This window comes from Micropterus salmoides, unplaced genomic scaffold, assembly GCF_014851395.1.
Source record: "Micropterus salmoides isolate LMB-PRFRI ecotype aquatic unplaced genomic scaffold, ASM1485139v1 Ms_hic_scaffold_19, whole genome shotgun sequence".
NCBI lineage: Eukaryota > Metazoa > Chordata > Actinopteri > Centrarchiformes > Centrarchidae > Micropterus > Micropterus salmoides.
The window spans coordinates 3,454,245-3,476,386 of NW_024041039.1; the positions used below are offsets into that span (position 1 = coordinate 3,454,245).

General features: G+C 41.5%; 1 protein-coding gene and 1 pseudogene across 3 annotated transcripts; both read right to left on the reverse strand.

Moving 5' to 3' along the window:
• Window positions 1–518: 518 nt before the first annotated feature.
• On the reverse strand, window positions 519–10,893 carry LOC119910984 (myelin transcription factor 1-like). Of its 3 annotated transcripts, XR_005445731.1 has the most exons (4): window positions 10,675–10,893; window positions 8,995–9,086; window positions 6,026–6,141; window positions 3,107–3,248 (listed from the first exon to the last, which is right to left on the reverse strand). XR_005445731.1 is itself a non-coding variant. In XM_038729860.1 (2 exons), the coding sequence occupies exons 1-2, from the start codon at window positions 4,483–4,485 to the stop codon at window positions 2,802–2,804; spliced, it is 480 nt and encodes a 159-aa protein (XP_038585788.1). In that variant the 5' UTR covers window positions 4,486–4,505; the 3' UTR covers window positions 519–2,801. The 3 variants fall into 3 exon arrangements, 1 of the variants encoding a protein (XP_038585788.1); XM_038729860.1 differs by lacking the exons at window positions 6,026–6,141; window positions 8,995–9,086; window positions 10,675–10,893 and adding an exon at window positions 4,453–4,505 and having other exon boundaries at window positions 519–3,248; XR_005445730.1 differs by lacking the exons at window positions 8,995–9,086; window positions 10,675–10,893 and having other exon boundaries at window positions 6,026–8,987.
• A 2,327-nt stretch (window positions 10,894–13,220) lies between these two features.
• Window positions 13,221–22,142, reverse strand: part of LOC119910474 — a 68,760-nt pseudogene continuing 59,838 nt past the window's right edge.

A 22,142-nucleotide genomic window follows, 5' to 3' on the forward strand; every position in this document is an offset into this window, starting at 1 on the left:
TGAATTAAAAATGTTCTTCCACTTTCACTTGAGCTTCTTTAACGGTGACATTTAATCATGTATAGGCTTTGTCTGAACTTTGAAAACTGTGTAAATCAGAAACTTTTGAACGCACATGCAAGAAAACAATGGCATGTTACCAATAAATGTAGATCCGGATATTTAATTGGGGAATGAAGCCATTTTGGATTGGAGCCTCTGACGTTGGATTTTGGAAGGAGCACTTGAAGGCAACAGTAGTTCCGGCGCGCACGCATGATAGACATGCCCAATACGTCAAGACGTAACGTGACCGCGCTTAGTCTATAGCATATTTCGTGGCGCAACTTACATGTCTCTTAAAATTAACCTCTGAAATACAGTAAATACAAACAAAAGCAAAACAAATAGTAAAAACAAAATACTACATAAATGTATAATTACAAGCTATTCATGATAGATAGATGGATAGACAGATAGATTCAAGAACGTACCTCTTTCACTACTTCTCTAAACAAAGATGCATTAAAACACATAAAGATAGTGTCATCTCATATGCTTTATTTGATTATCAATCACCTGAAAAAAAAAGTTTAACCACCCTTTTTCAAAATACTTTATCTTAAATATGGAATATGCATTTTTTCATCAAAATATAAATTCCTAAAACCTCTTTCTCTTTAATAGTTGCCTGCAGTTTGTTGTTGTAGTTGTTGTCTTCCATTATGGTGATTGTTATCAAGACGCACATTTTCAAACCCAGTGAAACTCCTGGACAGAGACCGAACACTCAAAACACAGAAAGAGACACTGAAAGAGGATGAATCGTTATATCACGGTTGTCATACAGCAGATCAGTCAGCTAAGCTTTATAAGCAAAACTCAGTCCCATGTGACAACATGTCATCTGCATTATAACCAGAGACTGATAGTTTGAAAATATGGAATATAATATAAATTTAAACACATTCTGCTCTCTGCTTTAAAACCACAACAGGGCTGAAAATCTTTCAAAAAAAAGTTTGCACGCTGTGTAAAATTTAAATAGAAACAAAATGTGATGACGTGCAAAACATTGATCCCCCACATTTAATTTAATAGTAGAGTTTCAGCATGCATTTGTGGAAGCAGCGACGAGCTTTGTTCACAGACGGTGGTTTATGGAAGCGTTCCTGAGCCCATGCAGTGATGTCCACTACAGAATCAGGTTCGGCCTTGTCCTTTGCGTACAGAGATTTATTCAGATTCTCTGACTCTTTTAATTATGTGATGTACCGTAGAGAATAAAATACCCAGTTTCAATTTTATGGTGAGAAACCATACTACTTGTGAGCGCAGTCTTTCACAGAGTGGTGAAGCCCTCCCCATCTTTACTTCAGAACAACTCTTTTAATAGCCAGTCATGTTACTATTCTTTTGCCACTTGATAATTAATTGTAAGATGTTCTACGCCGTGTTTTCTTTTAGCATTTCACAACATTTCCAGTCTTTTGTTTTGCCGCTGTCCCAACTTTTTTGAAACGTGTTGCTGGCATCAAATTTGAAACGGGCATTTCATTTTCCAAACAACAAAAACATTTGATCAGTTGTCTTTGTGCTATTTTTAAATTAAATATGGTTTCAATGTTTTGCACATCATCAGATTTTGTTTCTATTTTCTATACTTTACACAGGGTGCCAACATTTTTGGAAATGTTCTTAGTGTTGAAGAGAATGAGAAGAGATCTCCTTTTTTTTAAACCACAAAAAAAGCAAAACATTACTTTTTTCACCATATAACTAAAAAGGGAAAACAACAAAAAGAAAGATTAGTACCCCTGTTGGAAAAACATTACTTTACCCCATTTTAGCATTGTAAACATACATTTTAATATATGGTTTATAGCACACTATAATGTAATTGTACATGTTTATAAATATATAGTATTTTTCAACAATTATAATTTCTCTTTAGACATATTTTATATTATTATATCTGTGCTTTAATTGAATTATAACACAATTGTATTATAGTGTGTCGTAAACAATCTATTAAATACCTATAAATGTACAATAGGGACACTTATAGTAAAGTGTTACCATCTTTTCTTATTATCTTTTTTTATTGCATTGTGGGATTTGAATGCATCAGCCACTAACAAGGGCTTAGAGATGAGTTCTTTCACCAGCAGAGGGCAGCAAGGTAGTGCAAGAAGAAAAATAACTGAGCAGCACGCTGAATGAACACAAACATCAAATAACATAGAAAGAAAACAGCCATCCAACAGGCAGTAAACACACCTGAGTAGCAATGACAGTTCACACAGTCCAGGGAATGTTATACAGAATATTTCATAAATCACACGGTAGAAATTAAAAGATAACCGAAGCATACATCAGCACATATTCTCCACCCAAGCCAAGGTGCGTTAAAAAGTAGCTTGCCGTCTTGTAAATCCCTGAATACGCTCACGGTTCACATGAGCAACAATAACAGTAAAAATCAATATCACAACATCAACAGCAAAAATAAAAACTAAAATAAAAAGATCCTGCCTGCTTCAGGTGTCTCTGCGACAGAGTCTGACATCAACATCGGAGAACCCTGCTGATCCTGAGGCCGAAGAAGAATCAGGGTTTCTCAGGGTCTCAAATCCACAGCTGCCTTTCAGCAAAGGTGACGTCCTGACAGCAAACTATAAACAGACCTACGTCACCTGTCCCATAAATGTTTTTACTAAGAAGGTGTCCTCCCTGGTGATTTTGTCCACGTTCCGTAACGTGAACTGCAAGTTGCATTTCTCAGCTTAGAATTAGAGGCGTGACAGCGAGGGTCTGGGCAGTCAGCCATTATCGTCCAGGTTGTACAGAAGGACTTGGTGGTTGGGGGTGAGACCCGGGCAGGTACCCAGGCTGTACAGGCATCCGGCCGACGGGTAACAGGGCACCAGCCGGTAATGCTGAAGCTCCTCCAGGCCGAACGCCGGGGAGCAGCAGTCCATTACCAGCACCTTCACCCTCTTCCTGTCCGGGTACAACAGCCTCCGCTGCATCCTCTCTCCTATGACCTCCTCCTCCTCCTCCTCTTCCTCTTCTTCTTCTTCTTCTACTTCATCTTCTTCCTCTTCCTCTTCTTCAGCCTCCAGCTCCTCCTCCTCATGGTGGATCTTCCTCAGCAGGTTGTTGATGAGGACGGAGCGCCGCAGGTAGGCCTCGGGGTCCTCCAGGAACCTCAGCTTCTCCAGGGAGAGCTTCAGGATGCAGCTCCGGTCCTCCTGCAGTATCAGGTGCTGCAGGTGACAAACATAAAGGCAGCGGGTTAAAATTCTTGCTTTCACATCTTAACTTGACAATTTTATCCCAAACTGTTTAGAAGGAGGGTATGAGAGGAGTAAGGTTAGCTATGCAGCTCAAACAAGCAGATAAAAGTCTCAGGGTCAAATCAACGGCACAAAAGAACCAAAACTCGCCTGATTCATTTAAATTAATTACAATAAAAGACATAATGTACTGTAATAGCACTTCTCTGTTGAGCCATGATCATTTTTACCATCAGCTGCAACAATGCAAATTCATTTTTCAACTTTTCTGGACATTATTAATGTTATAGCGACTTTTACAGATTTCACAAAGGGTTTACTTGTGTTTAATTAACTAAAATATTCGAGGTAAGCTAGAAGGTTTAGTCTGTTCATGCTTGACTTCACCAGTTTGTTAGCAAGAAGAAGGCCCCAGGCTCGCTAGGCAATCTTTATCTGTTTAACATTTTTATAAAACCGTTGCTACTTTCTCATGAAGTTTTCACAAACAACATGCATTTACCTAAACACGTCTCATAATAACATGATAGGATATTAATCTGGTTTTGGATAAGTTCAGGATTCACAGTAGATCGGGTGGCCGTGCTGTCTAGTTGCTCTCTGCTAAAGCTACATCAAGACAAGAGATCCTGAACATGTTAAATTTCTATTTATTCTATGGTTACGTTAGAGATCAAGTATGTAAGAATTGGGACTCTTTACTTGTCAAATTTATACTCCAAAAAATAGGGGGGCGGCATATTACAGATAAGGTCATGGCTGTTAGCTCAGCTATCTGTGCAGCTAACTTGGAGGTCCTATTAGGGCTGGGCGATGTGGACCAAAAAGTCATATCCCGGTACTCTTTGGCAGAATTCCGGTATAATATATATCTGTATTTTTTGCTGGGGTAGGCTATTTGTAGTAACTTAGCTTGTGTCTTATCTCAGACGCAGAGGGAGCGGCGGGGCTGTCAACATCAAACTATATCATTATACCAATATACCGCCCAGCCCTAGGTCCTATTAGCTGACCAAGTCTGTAATGGGCACCAGAACCTGAGCTGGGCTCGGCAGCCTCTCACTGATCAATGCAAAGACATGGCGGCTTCAGGCGGGAACAGGATATGTGTCAAGAGGGAAAGGTCAAGCGAGAGGGAGGTCTTGCATCAGAGAGGCAGCGACAGCGTATTTACCGTAGACTGTATATAAGAAGTGGACGTAGTCATGGTGACGTCACCCGCTGGTTTGTGGACTGCCGTTTTGAAGCCTCGAGTTTGGCCGCCTTGTTGATTTTTTTGCAACCAGCGGCACCGGACGTGACCATATTTGGACGAGACGGTGGAGCTAACGGGTCCGTGTGGAGCTAGCTAGCTTGCTTAGCTAGGTGCGTCTGTAATTCAGTCACTCTGGCCTGATTGACAGGTCGCCATGGTAAAGACGTTAAACTAGCAACTGAGACCATAAACTCATTACTGAGGTAATTATTCAGCTGAGAAGTAGCCTCATTTTATCATTATTTCTAACCGGACATCTTTTTGCAACCAGGAGAGTCGCCCCCTGCTGGCTGTTCAATAGAATGCAGGTTTACGGGACTTCTGCGATCTCATCAGATCCCTGACCGGAAGCTTCCCGCTTGGGATATACCCAGGATATTTTTACATCCAACTCTATGAATTAAGGGTTTATTTCCACCAAACAGAGCGGTCACCTTTTTATAACCGGTACGTGGACAATAATATGAAAAGACAACTCGTTCTCATGCCAGGGCGTCACATGTGGACGCTCAGTCAAGACCTCTTGGCGTTGCTTTTTAACACACTGGGTTCCCTTTAGTGTTGTTTTTGTACATCTAGGGCTCTGTGGTCAAGTTAGCAAGAATAAATAAGCAACTTCAGGTTATACTTTAAAGATAAAACTAGTGGTTAACATTGTGAAACGTTTCAATTTTGTTAGGTAAAGGCACCAAAATGACTTGGTTTGATTTAGGAAAACATCATGATTTAGGTTAAAATAACTACGTTACAAGGTACAAAGTAGGTTTATTTGTTACATTCCAACAGACTGTAAAATGAAATTAAGTTTAATTAACCCCCTTCTGCTGCTTCGCAGACAATAAACAGTAATACAAAAGCAATCAAAAAAAAGGTAGACAGAAATAGACTATCATCAGTGGAGCAGTGCTGAGGATGGTTTTTTAAAAGTCTGATAGCTTAGGGGGGAAAGCTGCTCTGCAGGTTACGTAACATAACTAAAAAGAACCAATGTTGACTTTTTGTTTCACATGGGAAACAAACACCAGTCTCCTGGGAAAGGTCTGTTTTTTGTCTGTTTTTAAGACTAGACCTACTCTTAGTGTTGAACGATGACGCTAACGTGTCACATGTGCGTTGGTAGCAGAAGGACGTAACAAAGCGAAGTTATCTGATGGTTTGGTTTAGGCACCAACACTTCTTGATAAGGTTTAGGAAAACATCATGGTTTGGGTTAAACTAACTAACGTTCCTTACATAACTTAACTAAAAACAATCAATGTTGACTTTTTGTTCCACACTGGAACGACCACTGGTCTCCTGGGTGATTGTCCGGTTTCTGACTCACCCGTCAACCCCAACCACCTCCTTATTCTGCCTTTTCTGCTATTTATAATAGGCCTCCTTCAAGCATTAAACTATGACGCTAAAAGGCTACCATGTGCGTTGGTGCCAGACGCTGAAGAACGCGACAAAGCGAAAAGTGAAATCGGGCTGGAAACAAACAAGTTCATACTTTTTGAAAATATCCATGTAGGCCTCCGTGTAAATCCTCCTCCTCCGCATATTTCCTCTTGAAGTAAGCAACTTTCGACGTTGTTGAATGGTTTGGTCTCTCTCACGGGGAAGGGGCTGCAGGAGGCAACGAAACAGAGATTAGACGACAAATCCAACAGACCGAAGGTTACACAGCACTGATCTTTAAGCAAACAACAGGGACAACATTGGATGTTTTTGAGCTCACTGGCAAAGAGCCAAGCGAACATCGACGGTGACCTTGGAAACTATTTGGGGAGTCAAGGACACTAACAAACATAGAGTGTGTATCTTTAAGTGTTTACTTTTTTTTCAGCCAGTTTTAAAGCTTCAAGATCTATTTTACATTCAGTCGGCTGAGTAAAACTTCATTCAGTTTTTGTAAAAAGATCCATTAAAATGGACATAAAGCTTATTATGAGCTGCCACTGGGGTTATGACTCATCACAAGGCCTCTACAAAGCAAATTATAGTGTTTGAGAACTGATACTGGTGCTCTATATATCTTACATCTTACCTCCATTACTGCACTTTTTTAGCCTCTGAAACAACATCTAGACATGTGTGAAAGTTAATTCTTGACCTTTGAGCACTGAACTATAGTACTTTGAACTTAAGTTAAGATTATTTGCCAAACAGCATTATGACCATTTGACACTACAAGTCTGCAGTGAGACCAGATCCTTCAACATCTGCAGGACGATGCTGAGGATGCCTTATGAGTCTGTGGTGGCCAGCGCTCTATGTGTTTGCTGTTGAGGGCAGCGGACGCTAACAGACTCAACAAACTGATCCGTAAAGCCGGTGACATCGTGGGGGCGGAGCTGGACTCTCTGTCGGTGGTGTCAGAGAGGAGGATGCTGTATGTCACCTTGGACAGTGTCTCCCACCCACTCCATGACGTGCTGCTCAAACACAGGAGTGTTTGCAAGACTCATGCCTCTAAAATGCACCACAGAGCGCCACAGGAGGTCATTCCTATCTATGGCCATCAAACTCTTTAACTCCTCCCCCAAAGAGAGTCTGACACACGGACTCTTTAAGCCTCGAATATACCCGGGAGCAGTCATTAAAGGTTCAGTGTGTAAGTTTTAGTGGCATCTAGTGGTGAGAGTTGCAAATTGTAACCAACGGCTCAGTCACTGCTCACCCCTCCCTTTGCAAGCACAAAGGAGAAGCTAGTCAACTGTTGTGGTAAATAAATTAGACATCTCTTCTTACTTCTAATAAACCAAACGACTACTACTACTACTAATACTACTTCCTTCTTCTTAGTACATATTCAAACGCGCTCTGTAGCGCCGTTTGGGCGAAACATGGCGGCACAACAAAATAATGTGCAATCCTCTGGTTTATGATGTCCCAATACTCATTAGTATTAATATTGTTTATTCATTACACTTCTGTCACATACTGTAAACAGTACTACTTGCCAACGTTTTAGTATTATTTTTATTTCTTTAATTCCTTGATTAGCAAAGTGAGTAACTGTAAGACAACAATTTCCCCTCTGGGAATTTCTGATTTTGAGTCTTTAAAGGTCCATCCATCGTCAATTATCCTGCGTACAGGGTCGCGGGAGCCTTTAAAGGTACTTCTGAGGATATATCGGTGGTTTATATAGTGGTGTATAAAGACCCTACATAATGAACCGTTATGTTTTTATTACCTTCTACAGTAGCTGAAAACGGACAGAGCGTGTTTCGTCACTACGTTCTTCTTGTTCTACTTCTGGTAGAATTCCGGCAGTGCGGACAAGACATAATATTGACAAATATTGACATGTTGTTTTGTTAGCTCAGTTGGTAAAATGCTGGACTTGTAACTCAGGGGCTGAGTGGTTGATCCCGCCTCCAGACATTTTTTTCTCTCTTCCACAAATGGATTCTGCAGCGAATGTTTCTCAGATCACGGCATGTGCTGCACTGTATTTCTTTCGGTGTTTGATCCTCATCCATCAACCTACGGACGCTTTTTCATTTCCCCAGTATCTCCAGGCAGAGGACATTTAGGGGAATCACATTTTCGTGACGGCTCTTTCAGAGGTGTGTCAAGCAGCTACAGACTCTTTAAAGGTCATTCAGAATTTAGTAAAGTAAAAAAGTAAAAGCTCAGTTCAACTCCAAATACAACATTACAGTAAACAGTTATTTTTTAGGCAAAACCACCAAAGAGGAAGTGATTGTGTGAGCAACTGTTGGCTTACATTTTCCATGTTGTCTGTCACTGGCCAAGTCACAATAACATGTGGTTTTACTGATTAATTAAGTAAAAATAATTTCTTAAGAAATATACCTACAGAAACCTCATTTCTTGACTGACCACTCTGCTGTCTCAGAAGAGACACCTTTTGTGCTGTGTCAGCCACCGTAGCTGTCCTTCGCTCTTTACGTTTACGTTTTCCGCTTGCTCTGCAGTTCCCTTCAGCTCAACCTAACTTTCTGGCATCTTGTTTTTACAGCCTGTTTAAAGTCTCTCGGCTCTCGTTAGCTTAGTTTCCAGCAGCAGCAGGCGGCTGTTTTCAGATTAAAAGCTCTGATTAGTATAAACTGTACATGACTTGCTAAGCACCAAACAGCAGCCAGACACAGTCAGAGACTAAAGGGGAAGAAAGTCGAACAGCTAGATGTTAAAGAGCCAGATATCTCTGGGTGGAGACCAAACCAGAGCTAACAGCAGATAAATGAACATGATTTCAGATTAAGGCTATTGTTTCTCTGTATCTGCTGTGTAAATAAGACAAACATGTTTGTTAACGTCTTGTAATAACAGCTTGTTGCACTGCCCCCAAGTGGCCAAAAAAACCTCCCATAATACAGGTTTAAAGTTACCTGCCCTGATATAATCAGAGGTTGTGCCCAAATCCCCAGATTTCCATCACCTGCTTCCAACAAGTCCTCAAAGCTCCCCTGTGGAGGAAGGCTATAATATTACATCACCTGTGATTACCTGCTGCTGACGCTCCACAGCCAACGCTCAGCTCTCTGAGTGTAAATCAGAGCGTCTGAGTTGATCTGAGCCTCCACATCGCCCTCAGGCTCCTGCAGGTCGAGGGATGAAGGAGGAGGAGGAGAGGAGGATGAAAAGACAGGAAACATCTGAGAGAAAGTGTGACTGTAGTCCGATACCTGACTTTTGTGTCTGAACAATGATTATGTTATTTTACCATCAGGGTTTTTAAAATTGCTCAACTTTAAATTATAATTTTCAAAGTTGGACATTTTAAATGAAATATTTATTTACAACTAATGGCCTGGCAAAAGAATTGATGACATGTTCTGGGTGTAAAGCCTTCATGAAGTCAGTTTACATGACGGCAGGTGTGTTTGTACAGGGCACACACCTGCACAACTGCGAGTGGAAATGAAAAGAAAGAAAGAAAGAAATAAAAGACACAATAAAATGGAAATTAAAATGAATAAATAATAAAATGGAAATTAAAATGAATAAAACAAATGTAAATAAAATGGCACAGAAATAGAAAAAATTTTTAATTAAAAAAACCTGCTGCTCCCACGTTTTTGCGCTTCTACAATTATTATAATTATCTTTTTTACTGATATTTCTAGGCCATTCTCTTATTTTGCATCTCTGCATGGACTTGCATTATGCTACTTATTATTAATACATCTGCATTTTATTCCACATTAAAAGCACTCACACGCTGTAAGGTTCATGTATTTGACCCTTTAATGGCAGCAGCCTACATTAAAAGGCAAAAAAGCTCATTTAGATTCAAGAAGGAGCAAGAGGAGGAGGGCGGTGTGTGGTTGTGTGTTTGTTATTTAAAATGCCATAAATCAATCATAAACACGGACAGGGAAGCTTTATCGCTGAGAAACATTCACGCCGGCTCCCCTGAAGCTGCTGCAGTGACTCACTCACAGTTTTTAAAACATCCAACTGCAGCCTGAATATTTCATCTGTGGGAGAATGATGCAGGACGGGTGGATGCATGACAGAAAGAGAGAGGCTGCGTGGGAAGTGTGTGTGTGTGTGAGAGAGAGTGGATGCAACACTTTCTATAAATTTCTTTGTGCAGAAGATATTTCCACCAAAAGGAGAAGTAACTGGAGATCGTGGCTTTCTAAACCCTTAATCTCCTACTTTAACACCAGCTTAAACTGTATTAAGATTTTTTAAGATTTGTGCATTAAATTAAGGAGCTTTAAGGTGTAAAACATCTGATCTCTTGATTTAAGACTTTTAGTGTATGTTATCACCAAAATATCAACTCTCTATGAGCTGAGATGACAGATTTCTTTATCTTAATGAATTAACCCATAAGAAAACCCAAAATCCCAAGACCATCAAATTTGGTGTCCAGAGATTTTCACTGGACAGCCATGATATGGAGTTCAGTTAAAGGCTTTTTTTTTTTTTATCAGAGACATATATTATCATTTTGTCCAATTGGATTTTATTTTATCTCACGTTTAAATCTCCCTTTATTATATTTTGTTCTCCTTTTCAGTGTGTTTGTAAGTGTTTAAAATGTATTTTGAACGCATTTCTTCCCCCTGTTCCTCTGTGTTTCTAAGGTGCAAACAGCTTCCCTAATGCCCCAGTTTAGAAACGAGTAGCTGCTGTTTAAACTGAACCACCAGTAAATCTGTTAAAGCGTCTTACCTTTATAAATCTGTCCAGCAGCGGTTCAGTAAATCCCACTTAGTAAAGCCTCTCTCTCCGTTGATGCCCTCCGCTCCTTGGCGCGACATCTACCGTCCTCAAACCGATTCAGCGTCGCTCCAGCTCGGCCAGAAGTCGGAGCCTCGCTCGGTTCCTGCAGCTCCTCCGGGGTGAGAAGCTCGCTGCTCCTGCAGCCTCCTAAAATATCCCGTTCACACAAACAAGAGACATCACGCACGGCTCTCCCTGCGCCCTCATTGGTCCCCGCGCACGGCTGATGTTTCCCGTTGCTTGGAGACTGAGTTAATGCGGTGATGACGCTCCCGCATCCTCTCCCCCCGCATCCATCTCTGAATGGTTTCAACACAGGCAACTTTTCTGCCTGGAAAAGTAGGCTACAAACCAGATGCTCTTCTGTTTTCTCTTAGACGAGACGTCTCCAGCCACGAGTTGTTTAGACCAAGGGCGTGACTTTATTTTGAAAAGTGGTGGGTGACGATGAGAGCTCAGATTAGGGGTGAGACACTAAAATATTAGGTTCAGGAGAAAGAGGAGGAAGTTGCTGACACATAAAACAACATTTTATGGATTTCTTTGAATCTTGAAGATGGCTACCATTGGGTAAAATATTATTAAGTAAAATAAAAATGTAGTTGTATTTAATCAAATGTATTTTTTTTAGAAAAAAGTAATTTTTCCCAGCACACACACATATAAAATAAACTGTTGGCCAGGAGGTCATGTAATAGGCTTATGTTACTAGCTTTCATGTCATTTAGTTGCTAGGTCTCCGCCCCAAACATACTAACCTACAGCATTTTACTACTTTAACCAAAAACTACAAAAATCTAAATCTAAACATTTAACACTGATCAGATTTTATCTACTGCTTATTTTAAATGACTACATTTATCAACTTCTGTCAGAGTCACTTTAATAAAATAATTTAAAAACCAAATTTGTAGTTGAGTGAGACTAGCAGCCAGAAGCAGTGTTGAGAAAAGGGGGTGTGGATGTTTTAAGCATTAAACACTTAATTTCCTGCATTCTTGACACATTTTCAGCACCAATTTATGGTGGAAATGTGTTTATTTATATGTAGGGAAACACAAAATTCAGGTGGCAGGTGACGATTCAGAATATAAAAATATAATGGGATATTATTTTTTCTACCATAAGTGACTGTTTTTGGACAATGCACATTTGTTTCTCTTAAATTTAAACATGTTTTATTATTGTGCAAATAAACCTTTCTCAAAGCATTTTCATTTGTTAGTTAACGTCTCTCGGTGCAAGCTATTCAAGAAGGTTTTTTAAAAATGCTTTCAAAAAGTGATGGGGACAAAATCAGCTATTTCAAGTGTCCCCAGCGTCCCGTATGTAAATGACTCACATGCTGTATATATATATATTTTTATATTTGTCTACCCTGTAATTTGTCTGCACAACACAAACCCGGTGTAATGCACATGTAAATATCTGCCACACTGTTCCTTCTCTACAATTAGTTCTATTATTCTTTTATAACTTGCATCCGTTCATTCTGTTTATTATTTATATATTTTACATTTATTTATGTCAACTGTATGCTTGCCTACAGTAGCACCTAATCAACCTGTAGCAAATTCCTCGTACATATACATAGATATGAATATATGCTAATGTACTTTTAAAATAAACTTTAAACAGCTTTTAATAAGCTTTTTATAGGCTAATAATTTCTAACCTGAAGCAACTGAACTAAAGTTGAATGAAAATGATAAATATGGAGCACTGTTGCATCTTAAACTGATGTTTTGTTTTCGATTAAATTCAACTTTTGTTGCACTGGAGGTGGCCGTGAATAATATAGTGAAATAATATTTTACTGTTTTTCCACTTTTGTACACTTTTCTACTTTGTACTGCTGCACAAGTTTCCCTCAGGATAAATAAAGTTCTACAGTCTCTTTGGAAACCAAAAACTAGAAAAATCATGATTAAGGCACGATAAAAAAAGTTTAATGAAACACCGATTAGATTAGCACATGCCAAGCAGGTACTGTATCATACTGAAGAAGAATCATTATTGGAATAGTATAGGAGATTACAAGTCTAATTAAGAGTGGTAAGATTGCTATTTATTTGCCATTTAAATGTCCTTTTATGGCACTACTGTATAGGAATATAAATTATTATAGCGATCCAGATGAATGGATTCATTAAAGTTATTGGGTCTCAGTCTCAAGTCGTTGTGACTAAACCACCATACAGCTAATAAACAGACACACAAACAAGCTGCAAATCCATGTTTGTAGGTTAAATCTAAAAAACAAAGCATCTGTCGCCAAAGATCAGACTAAAATCTCCCAAAAACACTTTACAAACCCACGAAATACCTCCGCTAATCTCTAATCCCCTCTGTGTGTGACACTGGAAATCTCTACTCCCAATCACACGGGGATGAACTGTGATTTTCTTTTTCTCTGTTTTCCTCATTCTCGAAATTAAGACATCTGAGCAGAGCTCAGGACGGAGAGACGGACCAAAGAAAACAGATGGCAGACAGACGTTCCCACAGCGGGGCTCTTCTGGGTTTTATTGGCAACGAAAAAACTTGGTACAAAAAGTGTTTTCTGGGTGTCGCCGGGGGCTCAACATGCACGGCCCGGACCAGGGCTGCAGGCGTCTCAGACTCACGGGAAGGTTCCACTTTTCATGTAAATGAAGATCTAAAGAAAAAACCTAAAGGGTTTTTTGTGTTATTACGATAAAATGCTTTGCTGTTTTTTTATTTACAAGTAGAAGAACAGTCAATTTTCAATCTTACGTTAGTGACAACTGAAAAAAAAAAGCAAAGATTATTTAAAAATAAAATATTTCTGTTGCTAAAAGGAAAATTAAAAAACCCCAAATAATATTTATTTTGACAAAAAGCTCTGTTTGAGACAGGCTTACGGGATAACATTTAAAGGACTTGTTCCCCATTTTGGGAAATGCTTATTTGCAGAGAGTTAAATAAGAAGATCAGTATTTCTCCCATGTTTTTGCAGTAAGTACGGAACTAGAACCAGGAGGCGATTAGCTTAGCTTAGCATAAGCAGTTAGCCTGGCTCTGTCCAACGTTAAAAAAACACACCAACCTCACTAGTCAACACGTTATATCCCCAGCTTGTCACATATGAACGCATCGGCATCAGTTTGTAACGCACTGGGGATCTCTGTAGTGTCATAGTTCAACGCAGTGGGGGAAACCCTGAAGGCAGGTATATCATATTCAACAGAAAAGACTGAGTAAGGAGGTGGTTGGAGGGTCAGAACCCCGACTTTGAACCAGGAGACCGGGGTTTGTGTCCTGTGTGAAAGAAAAAGTCAACATTAAGTATTTTTAGTTTAGGTGCGCGAGTTACGTGAATTGCGCAACTTACACAAGTGACGTAAGTTAACTTACGTGTTAACTGACCTACGTAGTTATTTTAACCCAAACCGTGATCTTTTCCTAACCTTAACCAAGTACTTTTTGTTGACTAAACCTAACCAAATTGCAACATTTAAGGACATTTCAAACTTGCGATGTTTCAAAATGCAAGCGTTTTATTTTGAAAGTCTAACTGAAAGTTGCATATTTGTTGTTGCTAAGCGTTGCTAACTTGACCGCGGAGCCCTAAACGCCTAAAATTGATGCTAAAGAGGTACCCAGGGCGTTAACGACGCAAAAGGGCCTTGACCAAGCATTAATATGTGACGAGTCGGTACAAAAACATATGAAGTTAAAATGACATCTTGTCGTAAACAAGTACTGGGAGGATGGTTAAACTGTTGTTCGCATGGAAATTGTTAAATAGTAAAACTAAAAGCTGTCATTGTTACATTTTTGTACGTGTTAAATGAGATACAGCATGTTAGCTAGGTGCCCTGTTTCCCCTTGTTTCCAGTCATTCTGCTAAGCTATGCTAAGCTATGCTAAGCTATGCTAAGCTATGCTAAGCTAGGCTGTTATGCAGCAGCTTTTTACGATATATATTTACATTTTGTTAGGCTGCGACCTCTAGTGGCAGAAGAAGTCAGTTGGCGTAGTATGAAGGATAAGGATGGATGAGACCTAAACCTAACCAAACTACAACCGTTTATCACCGTTTTCCCAACAAGTCGACAGCATAGGTTGTTTTATCTATGCCTTCCAAAATGACATATGAGCGTCAACTTCGTTGCATGATATGACATTAAACGCGTGGTTAACGTTGTGACACGGTTGCAGTGTGGTTGGGTTTAGGAAAACGTTGTGGTTTGGGTTAAAATAAGTAAATAACGGAAGTTACGGACTAAAGAAAGCAACGCTATTTAAGTTCAAACTCAAAATAACTCAACATTTACTTGGTTTCACACGGGACTCAAACAGTTCTCCCGAGTGAAAGTCTGAGATCACCCGACTTCTTCCTTTGCTGTCATTTTAAAACAGCCACCGGAGGTCACTGATATATGGGTCTGGTAACGTGCTGCACAACCGACCTACTGTATATTGTCGATTTTCTGGTGAAGACCAGACCAACGCTCGTACATGTCGTTTCGGAGAACGGTCATAATGTTTTGGGAGAATTGATAATTGACCTGCATCGTCATTCAGCTACGAGGACGTGTTGCAGCCATATCAATCTTCTTATCTAAAACTAGTAAATAAAGCCAATAAGCAAAATCTGTTTTCACGTTGTGTCTTTTGACACCAGTTAAAACTTCCTTTACCAAATCAAAGTTAGGCTGACCTAAAATTCACACCCACAGAGTCCCTGCAGGGCTACGTGGGAGATTTAAAAAACACTTTCTTGAGGGAAATTCTTAGAAAGTATAGATGTCCCCAAAATAATATTTATTAACTTAATATAATTATTTAGCCCCCTAGATTTGGTCACGTCTTCCCTTAAAGTAAAAAAAACCTTCACTTTTCACAAGTTTATAAGGAGAGTTTGTGCTTGGTCCTGGTGTAGACGTTACTGAATCTGGTCTGACTTGGGAGCCCTGGTCCAGGCCTTGACATAAGGAGGGCCTGCCCTGTAGTCACCTTCCATGCATGCAGTCCTACAGCAGCGTTCACAGGGAACAAGGAGAAGGCTTCATGCAAATTTGGATCATCTCTCTGTCACATTGGATATGTTTCATCTCAAAATGTTACAGGCACTTCATCAGAGTATCAACAACGGCAATCACATCTGCAGCACAATTTGATTGTCTCTAAATACAACCTGGGATCTCAAACTGAGCATGCAGATGTGTTAAATACAATCCTAGGAGAACATTAAACATTTACTATTTTAGAAAATATAGATTAGATATTATAGATTCTGTACAACAACTCGACATGCATAAAATATATCGGTCTGTGCAGCAAATACAGTTCATGTCACTGTTCACACTCACATGGGTGAAGCCTGCAGAAAAGGAGTGCTGATATCAAATCTTTTGACAGAAGAAGAAACTTTTATGGTCGTAGGATTAACGTTTAGATGATTTATTGTCAGACAAATCTGTATTCGTGTCCGCTATATTTGGGGCGGAGGCGGAAGTCTGGAAAAAATCCGGATGGCTCAATGCCTTCAGGGATGTGTGGGAGGGGTGATTTGTGTGAACTGACCCTTTGAGTCACATGAACAATTTGAGCATCAGCTCTCAGTTCATTTGCCAAAAGTAATTACCGACAGTCATCTCTTTACCCACATAAAGTCATTTTCCTCTCGTTTTCTAAACCGAGCTAAACATTTCTAAAGGGGCTTTTGTTGTCACCTGCCCCGAAGAAAACAAACTCTCAGATAAACCCATCTCGCTCTCGGTGTGTGTGTGGAACCCCCCCTCCGAGAGGTTTGACGCTACAGTATCTGTCTACACAAACACATATAATCCCTCCTCCGGGCTGAACCGGTGCCTTAACGACGCTCAGCCTGGAAGAGGATGAGCTTTAGCAGCAGCACTGCCGTCATCACACCGTGCGATTCTACCAATTATCACATAGAGAGAGTGGAGTGAGGGGAAAAAAACCACACTTCCAGGGTAATTCACTGCCTGTTAATAACAGCTGCAGTCAGATATTTAAAGCCTCTTTTCAGCTCAGCGTTGATGGGTGCCGAAATGAGCTTCGCCCCGTGAAGGAGGCCAAATAACATCATTCATCCTGACGGGGGTGAGAGTCTCCAGCTGCTGGTCTTCCTGCCTGTAGTAGCACGTGTGTCAGGAGAATATGAATGAGAGCTGAATGTGAATGAGACGCCTTCCACCTCCACTTGAATCGTCTTTACTTCTACCCTCACGTTTGGCTCTTTACGCAGTATTTTTACGGTCACGCAGTCCTTAGTTACCCCACGTATCACCCCCCTATTCAGCTTCTCTCTCGTCTCTCACGAGCCTGAAGCTTTCACCACGATATTTACATACTCAGCAACCGACTGGAAGGTTATTTTCTCACTTAATATTTCACTTTGACAAGCAGAAAAAGAGAATATAACTGTTAATTATGTCATTATGGACAACATTTTCTATTGCTGTTAAAAAAGAGTTAAGTTAAAGCTGCAGACTGTAACATGTGAACATACAACGCAAAACCTTCTCTCTGTTGCTTAGCTAGCTCTCCACGGAAAGAGCCTCGCCAGGAACCCGGGCCCTCTCGCCACGACTCGTCTTTTTAAGGACGCTTTGCAGCCCGGGGCAGAGCTACCAGGCTTCAGAGGCCGCGACCACGTCTAACAGCAGCATGAGAGGCCACCCTCAAAAGTTATTCCCCACTGTTTGTCATCATGCCTCTGCGCCGCTTGTCAATACGAGCGCCATGACATCGAACAAAATGAGCTCCACGTGGAGCCGGGAAGCGTTCATGTGTTTTGTGCTCTACGCTGTTGTTGGCAAAGGAAGGATGGGCAGATCTTTCATTGCTGCTTTGGTAAAGATATTAGCATAGCATGTGCACGAGCAGGGACACTGACTCCGGTCTGGAAGCGTTTCAGCAGCGGAGCGTGCAGCCTGCCCCCGTAATTGACTTAATTACCCTCTACCTTCTTCACAGCTCTCTGTGACCCCGTTTTGTTCTGTTGTTTGCACAGCTGCATCTCCACAGGGATCATATCAGAATAAGAAAATCAGGATGCCTGATTTAGCCAACATGTTTTCATTTTGTTGTTGTAGTTTTCAGTCCTTGCTTTTTGTGCTTCTACCATATTTAAGTAGGCTACATAGTTAAATGGTTTCTTTTTGTTTTGTCTGTTTTAACTGTATTTATTGTTGTTTTATTATCAGGAGTCGGCTCAGGGTGTTTTATTTTGAAAGATTCTTTATGCCGTTCTGTGTCTGACTTCCTGCTTTTGCTTGACGGAGCGTTTAGGACGCTTCTGGGACGTGGCGCTGTGGCAACACGGCACAGGCGGATTCAGTGGACTTTGCGGGGGATTGGCACTCGTTAGAGACTGCTCCTGGCTCTGATTGGTTGTTTTGTTCAGAGAGCGGTGGGAGGAGCCAGGAGAATCAGATTTTTATTTTTACAGTCTCACAGTTTTATCAAATATGACAAAATGTTATTTTTATAAAAATAACCTTTAAGGTCGGAGGATTACGCAAAATACCACTGCATTTACTTCTGGAAAACATATTTCTGTAATATAAAATGTATATATATATTTATATTTGTAATATATATATATATGTTTTGTGCTTTGAGCAGCAAAACCAAAACTGTATTCATGGTCACTGTATCAGCTTTATTTTTATGCCGCTGATTTAAGTAGAAAGCAGCTTTATTTCAACTAATTAATGGAAATTTCCAGTTTGTGCCATTTATAAATTAAAAAGTCAGCTCACTTTCTAGTTCACCAAGGCATGCTGTTGTTGTGATGTTAGCTACAGTAGCAGGAGAGTTGTGAGTACTGCTGTCCTCTCTCGTCCTCTCTGCATGTTAGCTTCACTGTAGCAGCAGTTTGCTAACCCACAACCTCGCTGACGTTAGTTACATTACTTGCTGTGTCGTTGTTCGCTCTGTATCATGGTATTCGTCATGGTATTGGGATTTCTCCAGAATTGCTTACTCCACCTTTAAGGGGGAGCGGAAGAGGGATTTTCCTTATTTAACATTTAAAAAAATCAAAGCTTTAAATTATTGTTTAAATGTTTTTAACATAACTTTGGATGCATCCATACTATTAACATACAGGCACTAAAACAAATTATACTCTATGAAAGGTTATATGTCCTTAGCAGTTACTGTGTGTGTGTATTTTATATGTTTGTACAATACAAATGTGTGCTTTTTATTTATTTCTGTTTTGTTTTCATTATTGGACAGTGAGAGCTGCAGACAGAGACAGGAAAGGGAGGGAAGGAGTGACATGCAGCAATCAAACCTGAGCTGCTGTGGTAAGGACTGTGCTCTGCCAGGTGAGAAATTATTGTAACGCTCCTTGGAAGAGACTGCGTACGCCACAGTGCTGTAAACAACAAATGTGTGGACTGAGCCCTGAATAATCTTTATAATCCATCATGTGTCTCTCAGGTTCACCACAGAGCTCACAGGCAGAAATAAAGTAAACAGTTTAAACTGCAGTTACAACCAAATGTTCTGCACGATGTTGTTAATTTTGTACCCTGTCTTCTGTTGCTAAAAACTTTTAAACTGATGCGTTGATGAAGGAGGATGAGGAGCTGACAGAAACTGTAACAGAGACCTCTGAGAGGATGTGACAATAATGATCAATATTAGATTTTCAGGACGCTGCATGTTTGTGTTTCCTGTCTGCATTAGTGAACGTGCTGCAGTGCCGTTTTGTTTGCATCTCCACTGACGTGCGAGCAAGTAAAAGAACATTTAGAAACAACAAGTCACACAAACACACCTCTAAAACTGTGTGTACGTTCTAACACAGCGATTTACCAGAAAAACAGAACTGCAGCTCCCTCATCTCACAATGAAAAGTGAAGGACATTCTCAGCTCCTCTTGGAGGCCGACGGACGCTCTAGAAAGCTTTTTCATGACAAAGAAATACTTTCTTTATTGCCACTTGAACAGCATGACTGAATCCAAATTCAATGTCTTTTTGTCATTTGCTGAAGGCTTTTCTTCCTCATTTTTCAACAGAAAGATTATATTTTAAACTTGTGTCGGCCTCCAAAAGCAGATGAGTTTGTTCCACATGTTGACAGAAAATAACCAGCCAGGTGTGAGGTTGCTGTGGACAGATGTGTCCTCTGAAACCACATGCATCCTCCGGTCCGCAGATCACGTCGAGGTCGTCTTTCCATCCCTCAAATGAAACTCCCTTTCACCTTAGACGTAAAAATCCTACATCTTGGTGGCGTTTACGCCTCCAGTAGGACGTGCCAGCGGCAGACCTGCTGTCCCCGACCCTCCTTCATGTCCTGCCAGTGGAGCTGCTCCTCTTCGCCGCTGCTGTTCTGGCCCAGGGCGATCCAGCCCACCATCTCTTTGCGCTTCATGCTGCGGCGGTTGTAGATGGAGACCAGCAGCGTGACGTCCGACAGCTGGAACAGCGCCACCTGGAAGACAAAGGTCTCCTTGTACACGGGGTTGGGCTGGCCGCGACGCACCGACGTCTTACACCGAGACATCTCCTGACCGACCGAGTTCAACAGAGTCAGTCGCCCGTAGGTGTCTGGAGGGGGGTGGAGAGAGAGGAAGAAGTTAAAAAAATATACAAACATTAACCTTCTTTTTCTGTCATGTTGGCTATCTGATATAAACACGTTTCAACCCGTCACTGATTCTAAGGAGACGTGTGTGTGGTCTAATCCCAGCCCACATTTCTTACAGCATTAGTGAAGCAACATCCTCATGAACCTTACCTGACCACCGTTTTACATAGCAGGAAGGAAACTGACTCATCTTTGCAGCAACACAACGCAGCATCAGTTGGTAACTTGCAGTGATAAACTGACCAATGCACAAGTCAATCAATAAGTAACACAAGACCAGAGTGGCTGGTGGTGTGTGGTTCAAGTTAAAACGTTTCAACATTGCTCAGAATGTAAAGACAGATAAGAAAATAAAAGTAGTAAATCTGGTAGCAGGTACAACTTTTACACAATAGAAAGCCAAAAGAAGGCGAGGCGAGCTGGTAGCGTGCAGTGGAAAACGGGCTTTAGCGTCTCTCTCTCTCCCTGCACGTCCACTTTGGTGACTTTCTCCATCAGTAGTAGGCTAGGCTGCATAAAACCAACGTGGAAGCTAACGAATAACATCTGACTGGTATGTTCACGGTCCGCTCTTATTATAAAATATCCACAGCGTCGCGACTTGTAACGTAATCACCGTGTTTCTCTGATAAATGCTACATCTAACGTCGTCTAACCCGGGCGGCCCGCCGAAGTAAAGTGTATTTGTGGGAAACACTGAATGAACCGTGCTTTTCTTTTTTACAAGCCAGGTCTTTAACAGTGTCGACCAGCTCTGTGTCTCCCTCCACGCTGTTGAGAGTTTGTGAGCAGACGGCTGCGTGCAGACGAAGAGGGAGGGGCGGGGCTGCGCGGTGAGGGAGAGAGAGGAGCAAACGCTGGCAGGACTTTACAGAAACATTAACTAACTCAACATCAAACTATATCATGTAAAAGATCTATGTTTGTGTGTGAGTGCAGTGTTTGTGGGTATGAGGCTCACTGCAGACCTGGGGGTCTGTTGATGGCCAAGTTTCTGAAGTGGCTGCCCTTGATGAGCTCCACAGACATGCGTCCCGTGGTGGCGCTGTAGGTGAGACCCACCAGCAGCTCGGGGACGCCACCGTGGGTCAGAGACTGCGTGGACGAGGCGCTGTCGCTCTGAGACACAGCGGACAGGCTCAGCTGGGAGTCCACGCTCTGACACAGAGCAGAGACATGAAACACAGTGAGCAGCAGCAGAAACCGCAGCAGACGTCTACACAAATGCGGCCTCGACTGCTAACAGAATTATAACTACGTCTAAAAGTTTATGTACACTTGTCACCTTGAGGTTACTGCGAGGCTCCAGAACCAGCGTCGTCTCCATCGTCCCTCCGTCCGGGTCAAGACCACCTAAACGCAGAAGCTTCTCGCCCATCATTCGCTCACGGGACATCCTGCCTCCGAGCGCGTACAGCCGGAACCGGACAGCCGCCATGTGCAGTTCTGACGGGTCCAAGCGCGAGAAGCGAAATGTCTCGTTGAAGTGCGGCAGTGAACCTTTCTGTACCGACGTCTTGTGGCGTTGCTTCTTGGAGGGCAGCAGGACCATGTGCACCTGCCAGGAGTCCATCCCGCTGCGAGCCTTGTCGGGGATGTCCCGGGCCGCGATCACGGAGACGAGTAGCTTCTCCGCGTCGGGGCGGTACTCCAGAGAGAGGACCAGGTCGCCACATTTAGAGATGGGAGGTCGGGTGGGAGCGCTGACCGGCTGGGACGAGATCTCGTTGAGAGGAGGCTGCTCCTGCTGAGAAGGCAGGGAGAACAGAAAAGTAATTTCATTGATTTGTACTAATTCACTCGAGTTAAGG